The following is a 12,035-nucleotide window of genomic DNA, read 5'->3' as shown; positions in this document are numbered from 1 at the left end:
GCTGCACATTTTTTTTTTTTTTTTTTTTTCAAAATTATTAGCCAGCGTTTAGGTTTATATTTACGTTGATTTATTCCCAAAATCTGAACCGGGCTCGAATGAAACCGGCGACTTAGTCACCCGTTTACCGCGCTTAGCCTATTAAAAACTGAAAGTAAAGCACGCACCTGACCTGCCCAAGAACTAAGTTAGTCCTGAGTTTGCTGTGACGATTCCTATTTCCACGACTGCATGTTTTGCTTTTAAAAACCTGGTTCAATAATGGATTGTAGCCAGATTTGCAGAGTCGAGACAGAGAGAGAGAGAGTGCCAGCTCCGTTCGTGCGGTTAATGTTTCACCTCACCTGCGGCACCGGGTAAAACAGCAGCCAGGCCGTTGGGACACACAGCAAAGAAGGAATGAGCCAAAAACGGAGTCGAAAGAGCCAGGAGTATAAACCGTGAACTTTACCTGTTCGTGTGTACAACAAAGCTGGTCCCGGCAAGGCTCCGCTAAGCTGTGAAGTAGGAAACGCGGCGCTCGGACAATTTTTGCTCAGCAAGGAAGGAAGTGGCGCCGGTGCCGTCCATTTGACTGCCAAATACGCAAAATGAGGAGGAGAGCATAGCGGGCAGCCTGAGGACTCACGGGGTCGAGTGGCCGCCGCGCTGTGTCCTTCCGTGTGTAACAGTGTTTCGCGATAAGAGCGCGCGCGCGCGTCAGCAGAGCAGCAACATCGCGTCGCGCGCTTTGCGAACTCGACACTCCTGCGGCGCGCGCACGCGCGCGCTTCTACTAGATCATATACTTGTACGGAGAGAGACTCGCAGACGCGGCTTTTCCGTCATCGCGCTTATGCCTTGACTTGACTTGCCCTCTCGTGGTAACGAGCAGCTACTCTGTTTCAGTTTTTTTTTAAACTGTGCAACTTGAACACACGGCACTTTTACGAACTTTACATCCTACAGAAATTATGTTAAATTAATGAACTGTTCTTCAAGAACGTGGCCCTCTCCTCCTTTTCCATATTTGCAAGGGCATTTTTCAGGTTGTGTCTCTGTGGTGCGGTGGCGCAGTGGGTTGGTCCAGATCCTGCTTTTCGGTGGGTTTGGGGTTCGAGTCCCGCTTGGGGTGCATTGCAATAGACTGGCGTCCCGTCCTGGGTGTGTCCCCTCCCCCTCCAGCCTTACACCCTGTGTTGCTGGGTTAGGCTCCGTGACCCCGTATGGGACAAGCGGTTCAGAAACTGTGTGTGTTTCTGCCTATGGTAAAATAGTCACATAATTTGCCTATTTAATTAATATCGCTTTTCTTTTGCGAGCGTGGTCTTTCCCTAGACCTCCACTAATACTAGCATTTACCTGCTCAATTGCTCTCTCCTTTCCTAAATTGTCTGCTCTCTACGTAGATATACACAAAATGCACAATGAATGAAAAATATAGTTGTTTCATACAAGTTATCGTTTCATTTTGTGTGTTATTTATATTAAAGATGTAAAGTCAGGAAAAAAAATGTATCTATGAGGGTCAAGCTGTGTGACCCCAATGTGTAATGTGAATTAGAACATTTAAAAAAGCACTAAATCGTTGGCAATGACTTTTTACATTCATTTTGTGTTTTAATCACTTTCAGTAACGTTAAAAGTCAAATCCCACTTTTATTGATTCACTTCCACCTTGAATGTTTGAACACAGGTAAGGTCTTGAGCAAGTCACGTTGAACAGTCCCAGTTCCTCGCTTCCGGCCTTTTTACGTACGTCTTTTTTTTTTTTTAATGTAAGACAGCTTGAAGTGTGTCCTACGTCATCTCCTTTTTTTCCTTCACACTCTAAGTGCATTCAGAGCTCATGACCACAAATTTACACACGACTTGACACTGATCATCGCCAGAGGAGAAGCTGAGGCGAACCAGACCCAAAAACAGAAGCTACAATGATTCTTTCTAGTAAGTCGAAAAATTATATTTACAGCAGATATTTAAAGTAAGCATGCGCTTTGAATTTAAACAGATGCAAAGAAAAATGTTACCCTTAAAGCTACCAGTCAGGAAGAAATACATCTCAAATACTCAAATGTGATTGTGCTTTACTTTGGCTCTACTTTGCTCTCTGTTTATACGTAATCTATTCTAAGTACAAGTAAACATTTCAATGAAATCAGCTGTAGACAGTATTCTGAGTTGTACTTTCATGAACCACAGCTTCAACAAAAGGGAAAATGGTAACACTGGAAACAATGTTTAAATGTACCACGAGAAACAGGCCCCGGGAGAAATACCTTTGAGGAACTGGTAAATGTCCTCATTTCGCTGTTTTTCTATATTAAAAAATTCACATCTCGCTAGATGGGTAGACCAATAAAAGGGAAACCTACCCAAACCGTAAAAGCTGTTTTCTTTTTAAGCAGGCAGACAAACAGAAGGGTGGAGTGCGAATCCCCAGTACCCAATATTGTTTTCGTTACCAAAACACACTGACCATTGAAGTTTGCGTTTATTCATTTGGCAGACACTTTTCACGCCAACTCAACACGAGTCTTGGATCGACTTTGCCATCTGTATATAAATTTCTCATAATTAAATTTGACAGTTATTTTGTTTCTGATCTTTGTATGAAAATAGCATGGAGAAGTTCTTGAAAGTCTTTGTATGGGTTTTGGGCAATATTCACCATAACAGCCAGTTTTTATGTTGAATCCAGTTGTATGAGGTTTTCTATTCTGGGCTCTGCCTGGGCTGAGGGTCTGTCAGGAAATACATTTCCTGTTCTCAAAAGACAAAGTGCAAAGTGCAAACACCCTCATGTTAAAATAAATATTCCATTACATAGACTTCTCCATGGGTGTGCATTGTATGCTAATACAGATGCTTATAACATGGAAGATTTTTTGTGATATTTTAAATGGTTGAGCTGCATCAGTTCCTTCATTTACAGGCCTGCTACTTTTTACTTTTTGAGCAAATATTCATAACCGTTAGACACGCTGAAGATGAAATTTAGTCCTTTGAATTCTACAACAGCACATGTGCTATATGTGATACATGCCAAGCAAAACATTGTTGCCAAGTTGTAATGGCAGATAGTTTGCAACACCATTAATAATTTTAATTAGAGGCTGAACTGTCATCTTGCCAAGATATTATGTCCGTAGTTCACAGTTAAAATTTATATTCACTAGGGGAAGGAAACAATAAAATGTCACCATGTTCATGGCAGTATTGCAGTTTTTATATTCAAATAATTGTCAACCTCATTGCACGTTGGGGGAATATCCTTTTGTGGTATTTTTATCAGGATATGCTACAGTAAGAAAAGGGGTCAAGAGGGGGACATGGTGGCGCAGCGGGTTTTGCCGGGGTCCACTGCGTGGCGGGTCTAGGGTTCGAGTCCTGTTTGGGGTGCCTTGTGGCGGACTGGCATCCCATCCAGGGTCTGTCCCCTCCCCGCCAGCCTTGTGCCTTGCGCTGCTGGGCTAGGCTCCGGTTCGCCGCGACCCCACTCGGGACTAACGGTTGTGGACTGCGTGAGAGAGAGAGTTATAACATGAAGGTAAATGGATAAAATATTAGCTGTAGAACTCTTGAGCTTTGTACCTAAATTGTTAAAATATCTAGAGTACTCAATTTTTATGGTTAATTGTCATTTTGCCATACACAGGTGTACAGCAGAAAAGAATATGATTTGCACAAGTTCATGTGAAACATAAGCTGGCCTAGTGCCATACCACATAGTAAACATAGATTTCACATATGAACACAAATACAGACAGCTACTGCAAATACACTGCCAAATACAGACATGATAATAAATACAAACAAAACAAAAAAACACCTGGTTTAAGTAGTGGTAGCATACATGCAGCCCATCACAGAATATAATGTGATGTCTTCAGAATAATGTGCAGATATAGTGGTTTATAGATATGCTATATAAATAAGTGTCAATGTAATGCAATACTTTCTATACTGCATATCTAATAATAGGTAAAATGCAGGCAGTATGTAAAATGGGTAAGAATCTTTGTTTCTAATGTAAAAGCTATGCAACAAAATAATGGTAGAGAGGGTCTGTGAGAAAATAATTATAGTGTTTGATATATTAATAATAAAGGTAGCCTTTTGATACGTTATACTTTATTAGAGATCTACAATTTTAAGGGGAATGTATGCATGTAGGGGGCGCGGTGGCGCAGTGGGTTGGACCACGGTCCTGCTCTCCGGTGGGTCTGGGGTTCGAGTCCCGCTTGGGGTGCCTTGCGACGGACTGGCGTCCCGTCCTGGGTGTGTCCCCTCCCCCTCCGGCCTTACGCCCTGTGTTGCCGGGTAGGCTCCGGTTCCCCGTGACCCCGTATGGGACAAGCGGTTCTGAAAATGTGTGTGTGTGTGTGTAATGCAATACTTTCTATACTGCATATCTAATAATAGGTAAAATGCAGGCAGTATGTAAAATGGGTAAGAATCTTTGTTTCTAATGTAAAAGCTATGCAACAAAATAATGGTAGAGAGGGTCTGTGAGAAAATAATTATAGTGTTTGATATATTAATAATAAAGGTAGCCTTTTGATACGTTATACTTTATTAGAGATCTACAATTTTAAGGGGAATGTATGCATGTAGGGGGTGTGGTGGCGCAGTGGGTTGTACCACAGTCCTGCTCTCCGGTGGGTCTGGGGTTCGAGTCCCGCTTGGGGTGCCTTGCGACGGACTGGCATCCCGTTCTGGGTGTGTCCCCTCCCCCTCTGGCCTTACGCCCTGTGTTGCCGGGTAGGCTCCGGTTCCCTGTGACCCCGTATAGTATGGGACAAGTGGTTCTGAAAATGTGTGTGTATGCATGTAGGGGGACACGATGGTGCAGTGGCTTTGCCTGGGTCCTGCTCTCTGGCAGGTCTGAAGTTTGAGTCCTACTAGGGGTGCCCTGCGATGGACTGGCGTCCCGTTCTGGGTCTGTCCCCTCCCCCACCAGCCTTGTGCCCTGTGTTGCTGGGTTAGGCTTTGGTTTGCTGTGACCCCGCTTAGGACGAGCGGTTTCAGACAGTGTGTGTGTGTATGTATATAGGTGTTACTGCACAAATAATTAATCTGTCTTCTCTGTACAATAATTAGCTGCAGTAAGTATTGTAAACTTGATTAAGTGTTCATTAAATAAAATCACCCTTCTTTGGCACATCTTCTTTCAGACCACTCTATTCAATCCATATTCTGCTGCTGCTGTTCATTGCAAACTAGGTAATTTCTCAAACTCTGAAATATGACATTTTCTCATTCTCTTGTCATAATCCAGGGGTCTCAGATCCCTGTATTCAGTGTGTTGTTTTTCTTGAATAGAGAGATCACAACTCAGATGAACCTGGACGGGGCTACAGGGGAACAGAACTCATCTTGCCACCATGTACCCAAATGCCCTGATCGAATCTGTAGGGTAAGCAGTGGTAAAGAGTGGTAAAGAGCATTGTAATGAAGGACATGTATTGGTAACTCAAAGACTGCAGGTGTAAATTATTTGTTTCTACATAAAAAGAAAAATCTACAATTTATTTACAGTTTAAACCTGTCAGTTTTATTTATACCACTGAGCACTTAATTTTAAAAACATGAAACAAATATTCTCATCATTAGTAATTGTTTTAGACAATGATTGTGAATATACTTCGACAATCCAGGGTGAATAAACAGAACATAAAAGATCATAAATCCTGATGATTGAACAGTAAGATACGAAAAGGTGTGACATAAAGGAAACATCTAAACAAAACATCCACTGATGCAAAGAGAATTAACGTACTGCTGTTAAGATGCTTTACATGGACATAATGGACATGCTGATACCGCTCCCAACAGTAAAATGCAGCCATTGTTATTATGGAATCAGTCAGACAGATCAAGGAGGAAGCCACCACCCCCGCCCCCACCAGATGATAAGGAGCAAAGGATTCGCGTAGTTGCACTGTACGACTTTATAGCCAGAGAAAAGACAGACTTGACATTACGGCGAGGCGAGGAATACACCATCATCCACAAACAAGACCAGCTGTGGTGGAAAGCTGAGGACAGCCTTGGGTACATGAAACTATTCCCTCCCAGTTTTCCAGCCTTAGAAATAGTCTGTGGGAACAAACTGTAATTTTGGGGGTTTTGCACTGCAAGCATACAAATTACAACCAATGTGATCTCTTCTCCCATGAGACTGATTCTCAGTAGTAACACTGGTGTTGGTGCTTACTTGTCCCCTATCTCTCTTTATTCATAGGAATACAGGCTTCATTCCAAGCAATTATGTCGCAGAAAAGGACAAGATTGAGGCATATGAGTGAGTAGGACTGTACTTTTTCGATTGCCGCTTATGACATTTGGGCCCATAATACTTACTGAGTGGTTTTCCTGACTGCTAGATGGTACTGCAAGAACATAACCAGATCACAGGCTGAACAGCTTCTGCGGCAGGAGGTAGGAGTCCACATTCTTCACAGGAGTTTACACTAATGGTTCAGTTCTGTATTATATTTTATATATTTATGATTAACCAGTTTATTTGATAGCAGTAAAACACAATTTATTGCACTCACCCAAAAAAGAAATCCGTGGAAGAAAGCAGTAATTGTCACTTCAATGGATGTTTGCCTGAAGGATAGCTCAAAGTTAAGTCTTGGTCTTTAGGTCAAGTGTGATCCAGCCACAAAAAGTAAATAGAGGTCTGAGTTCTATTCACAACTGCTTCTCAGAAATACGTCTTGGGTGACCTTTGAGCAGTGCGGTCAGTTACAGATCTCAAATGTGAGTCACATTTTGGGGTTTCATTATTAGATGGGTAACAGAAACAGAATGATCTTGTTGAGCAACTCCAACAAAGCTCATATGAAAAATAATAATAACTTGCTGAACACCTGGGTTGGGACACTCCTTTAAGGTTCATACATCCCATCATGTATTCATGTATTTAAATCCCTGGACACATCATTCTGAAGGAAGACTAACGTCCACACAACCATGTGCTCCTTTTTCCAGGGGAAGGAGGGTGGATTCATAGTGAGGGATTCAAGCCAGAAAGGTTGTTACACAGTTTCAGTATTTACCAAAGCATTAAGGTAAGGACTAAGCCTGACTGGTTCCTAAACCACAGAAATAGGGTCTCTGATTTTTTTTTTTTTTTAATCAAGAGAATAGAATTGGGTCACAATGATATAGGGATATAATCAATATACCAAGAAAATGCAAATACATGCAAGTACATAACTTACTTACTTTAAACTGAGCTAGATTACGGTAACACATACAGTAGCTCAGCAGTGTACAAGCAGCAGTGGTACAACATGTCTTAGATAAGATGTAATGAAGAACTTATACTGATCCTATAACTAAATCTTCTACATCTACAGTTTGACAACAGCATACTTAAAGCACTGCAACAAGTCTTAAAAAGACAAATTTACTTTCTCTAAGAGTTTGGCAGATTATCCAACCTATTTAGGTTTTTGTTCAGAATTTTAAATTCTGTCCACCATGCAGCAAAACAGACTGTCTAAAATCTGAGCAAATTATGATGGAAAGAAATTAATGGATTGATGCTTGTCTTTACTGGCCACTCGACATGTGCTGTAGCTGGGAGGAAGGCGACATCCGCCACTACCAAATTAAGCACAATGCCTTGGGGCAGTTCTTCTTGGCAGAAAAACATGTCTTCAACTCCATCCCAGAAGTCATACGTTACCATAAACACAACGCAGCAGGTAACAACATAATGTACACTTTTCAAATTCTAATTATTTATAGAATTTATTTTTATCTTTTTCAACAAAAACGTGCAATAGTGCTGTTTACCAAACTCGTTGGTATATTCAAATGGCACATGTCGTGCTCCGCAGGACTTATCACTAGGCTACGGTACGCTGTTGGGATTATGGGTCAGTGCGTTCCAGCTACAGCCGGATTCAGCTACGGTAACACCACCCTCACCTGTCAAAAAGCTGTCGGGTCCATGTCTCACAAACTGATTGAACAAAGCTTGTTTGATAATGATGTCAGATATTTGTAATGTCCTTTAAAACACAGATAACATGACTCCTTTTCATCATCCAAAGGGCTCCAATATTTGACACTATGTTCATTTCTCCACTGGTGAAAATAAGACCCTTTCTTGAATTGTAGAAAAATGGGAGATCAACCCCTCGGAACTGTCCTTCATGAAGGAACTAGGAAGAGGCCAGTTTGGAGTGGTAAGGCTCGGAAAGTGGAGGGCACTCTGTAAAGTGGCTATCAAGACCATCAGCGAGGGTGCCATGTCGGAGGACGATTTCGTTGAGGAGGCCAAAGTCATGATGTAAGTGGCAGCCTGGAACTCAAGGCCTTGAAAGCTGGTTGGGTCCTACGGCCGACGCAACTGCAGACACCGAGACACGTTGCCGGTTCACAACAAAGACATGACGTCGGAGATAGGCCGGATATGGCTGAAAGTTTTCTGAGATTTCCTCCAGTTCTATAAAATGTCCCACGCATTCACCACATTTCCATGTTTCACCACATTTTCCATTCCATGAAACAAACCCTTTTATGTGCACTCTGCCCTTTACAATGAGAAAAAAACCCTGATTTGCCAGGCTGTACAAGATTTCTATCTTTAGGACACTGCTGAGCACAATATAAATGCATTTGCACTCTTACCTCTGTGTGAACGAGAATAAAATAACGATTCTTGCGTTGAAAGAAAAAAAGCGTAACGTGGAGATTGTTGCTGTGCTGTAGCACCAGATGACCACTTCCTGCGCTGTGGTTTTCTGTTTTTCCACACCTTTTCTTTAGCTTCACAAAATGAAATATGTGCGTAAACACCAGGTCGCGTTTTGCATGGTGTACATCCAACACGCCCTTAAATTTTGTTTTCCAGCATATATAACATGAAAGTACCTTTCAGTGACACCTAGCATTACTGCTGAACATAAAAATACAGGTGAAGTGTTGAGTTGTATAAAAATAAACAGATCATGGCTTGAAAAATGTGACATCGAAAACAGCACCACCCCACTCGAACCCCTCGGCAGCTGAGAGGTGTATTCTCTCCCCACAGGAACCTGTGTCACCCAAAGCTGGTGCAGCTCTACGGGGTGTGCACAAAGCAGCGGCCCATCTGTATCGTCACTGAGTTCCTGGAGAATGGCTGCCTGCTCAACTTTCTGCGCCTTCAGGCAGGAAAAAACAGCAAGGACTATCTGCTAGCCATGTGTCAGGATGTGTGCGAAGGGATGGAATATCTGGAGAGGAACAGCTTCATCCACAGGGACCTGGTAGGCAAGCCCCTCGCTTGACTTCTTAACCCTTTCCAAACTTATTCCACATACTTGATTTCATTTACACTTACTTATTTAGTGGACTCTTTTTTCCAAAAGCAGCTCACGATGTTAAGCTGCTTAACAATTTCCTGCCCGTTTATACAGCAGGGGAATTTGTAATTTAACAATTCAAGGTAAGTACCTTGATCTAAGGTACTACAGCAGGAGGTGGGTTTCAAACCTAGGTTTTTTGAACCCAAAAGCAGCTCTGGACAATACACCCTTGCTACCCTTTCTTCACAATTCCAGCTTCCAATATAAGTAGAACTTTAGGGCTTCTGGTTCCCATTTTCTGAGAAATTAGCTGCTGTTTTACTCTCCTCCGCAGGCTGCCAGGAACTGTTTAGTTAGCGAGAAGAACGTGGTAAAAGTATGTGACTTTGGCATGACCAGGTTGGTCTGTTTCTTTCTGTTATTAAATAATAAGGAGCAACCTTTAATCTTTCATTGCACAAAGAGCTGATGTGTTCAGTGTCATGTGCATTCAGTGTAATTTTGGCACAAGGGTTTGAACATCTTTCCCTGTGTATTGTTGTATGGCAGTTTTACTGTCACATTTTAGCTGATGGTGCAATGTGAAATGTGCCGTTTTTCTCTCTTTTTTTTTTTTTCCCAGGTACGTTCTCGATAACCAGTATACAAGCTCTACAGGTTCAAAGTTCCCAGTGAAATGGTCTCCCCCAGAAGTGTTGCATTTTAACAAATACAGCAGCAAATCAGATGTGTGGTCATTTGGTGAGTTGCAGGTTGAAGTATAAGTTCAGTACATGCATGAAATTTTTTAAAAAATTTATCATTCTGAGCAATACAGTTCAAAACAAAAAACAGCAACCCATAACAGAACTTCATCACTGCATGACTAGACTCCCGGGATGACCAGATATTTGAATGACCAGGCAGTGGAGTGAACTGAATTATTATTTTTTGAATAAATTTCCCAGGGGAAAAAAATAATCAGTAAAGTGGAACACAAATTATTTTCAAATTCTTCAAAAAATCACTTTATTTCAATATTTAAAGTGCAAAAAAGTTTATTATTATTATTATTATTATTTTAAAAAAATCTTTATAAATGTTGATTTGGTAAGTGTCATAAATGCTGAGCCATCTTTCAACGTTCAGTCATAACAGATATGCAAATAGATATTTTATTGAGGTAAGAAGCATTTGCACAAGTTGTTTTTACTGGGGCCATTCAAGGTAAGTACCCTACTCCAGGGTGCTGCAGCAGTCATGGGCATTGGGGCGAGTTCCAGCTTCCATGTCCATGTCCTTAACAAGTACACTACCTCCTGCTCCAGTGTAAGTGCACACTGACGCTGTTGTGATTGCCGGTCTAGGGGTGCTGATGTGGGAGGTTTTCACCGAGGGCAGAACTCCATTTGAAAACAAGACAAATCCCCAGGTGGTGGAGGAGGTCACCCAAGGTCAGCGCCTCTATCGACCACACAAGGCCTCCCATGAAGTCTACACGCTCATGTACCGCTGCTGGCACGAGGTGACCGACCTTCAGCTGTTCTCCAATCCAACATAAAGAGAACAAGCAAACAAATAATCTAACCCTAAACTCTGGTGGAATGTTTTGTCTTTGTAGAGCCCTAATGGACGACCATCTTTCTCCGAACTATTAGAAAGTATTAAAGAACTTGCTGAGACGGAATAAGACAGCAAGGACAGTATCAATCTGGGCAGCCTAACTGGTTGGCATGGAGATGGACTTTGCAGAATACTTCCTTTCACTGTTTCAGCATTTACTACGTTTTTGATTGTCAGTTCACTGTCAGTGTTGCTTAACTTATTTGTTTGTTTGTTACAAGCCTATGGATGTCTTTTAGAGGTATTTTCTTCAAATGTTGAAATAAATACCCACATTTCATTGTTTGTCTATATCCTGTGTTGTCTTTTTGATACCTTGGTATTTTTTGACATTGCTTTAACAGTTTCTTGTGGATACATACTGTATTTCTATACATTTTTTCATTACTAAAGTAATGGAAACGAAATATGGGGATCAGCAAATTCTAGGATATTGCTTTAAAGGCATCTGCTATTTAAAGACAATACATAACTTCACTATTTTCCGAGTTGTTGAGTTATAAAATTTAAGTCTGATATTGCTGTAGGGCAAAGAAAGGTAGGATAAATCCAGGGAGAGAATCCAAAGATGAAATGATAAAAAAATAGAACTGTGTTTAGCACACATCATTATCTCTGTGTAACACACCACTCAGTGCCAGCATCAAAGTTTCTCTGTCTGTGAATCTTTGAGTCTCCAGACATTCATCTTTTTGGGGAAAAAATGAGTGCTGAGCAAGTAGGTCGTACATTTGCAATATAACTTCACTTTGTTGCTTATTCCTAACAAATGTAAACAAAAATGTGCAGTATTTCTGCATAAATTGTCTCTGAGAATGAGTGGAAGGAGTTTGTAATTCTGATATTCCTTCAAATTCCTTCAAATACACAGTGGGATGAAATATTACCCTGGGTGACTAGTGTACTCTGCACAGACAGATATGAACCCAGATCCAAAACCAAATCCTAACAACTGAGAGGCACCGGTGTTACCCACTATACCACTATGCCAAACAATAATGACAAACAAACAAAAATCAAATTATTTTTATGACTTTAATAGTATATCAGGCCCTGTTATGAAGACAGTAACACACCTTAAGCATGCTGTGCGAAAGGACAACTTGAAAAAATAGTTAATAATGGTCATTTCAATATTAT

The 12,035-nt window shown here is 41.3% G+C and overlaps 1 protein-coding gene across 3 annotated transcripts; it reads left to right on the top strand.

Moving 5' to 3' along the window:
- The first annotated feature begins 1,493 nt into the window (after positions 1-1,493).
- On the top strand, positions 1,494-11,111 carry txk (TXK tyrosine kinase). Of its 3 annotated transcripts, none has more exons than XM_018756139.2 (15): positions 1,494-1,926; positions 5,157-5,205; positions 5,305-5,398; positions 5,849-6,036; positions 6,227-6,286; positions 6,369-6,423; positions 6,982-7,061; positions 7,576-7,703; positions 7,839-7,913; positions 8,122-8,293; positions 9,038-9,254; positions 9,628-9,692; positions 9,916-10,034; positions 10,640-10,797; positions 10,894-11,111. In XM_018756139.2, exons 1-15 carry the CDS (start codon positions 1,914-1,916, stop codon positions 10,960-10,962), a joined length of 1,542 nt encoding a protein of 513 aa, XP_018611655.1. In that variant the 5' UTR covers positions 1,494-1,913; the 3' UTR covers positions 10,963-11,111. The 3 variants fall into 3 exon arrangements, with proteins under 3 accessions (XP_018611655.1, XP_018611658.1, XP_018611657.1); XM_018756141.2 differs by lacking the exon at positions 1,494-1,926 and adding an exon at positions 3,504-3,529; XM_018756142.2 differs by lacking the exon at positions 5,157-5,205.
- The last annotated feature ends 924 nt before the right edge of the window (positions 11,112-12,035 follow it).

The sequence above is a fragment of the Scleropages formosus genome, chromosome 3, assembly GCF_900964775.1.
Source record: "Scleropages formosus chromosome 3, fSclFor1.1, whole genome shotgun sequence".
In the NCBI taxonomy this organism is placed as follows: Eukaryota; Metazoa; Chordata; class Actinopteri; order Osteoglossiformes; family Osteoglossidae; genus Scleropages; species Scleropages formosus.
The sequence above is the reverse complement of the archived record's forward strand: the minus strand, read 5'-3'. Positions and strand labels throughout refer to the sequence as shown.

Coding starts and splice junctions, on each gene's coding strand:
- txk (XM_018756139.2), top strand. Junction 6,424..6,981: donor AACAGCTTCTGCGGCAGGAG/GTAGGAGTCCAC, acceptor TCCTTTTTCCAG/GGGAAGGAGGGTGGATTCAT. Junction 10,798..10,893: donor TGTACCGCTGCTGGCACGAG/GTGACCGACCTT, acceptor TTGTCTTTGTAG/AGCCCTAATGGACGACCATC.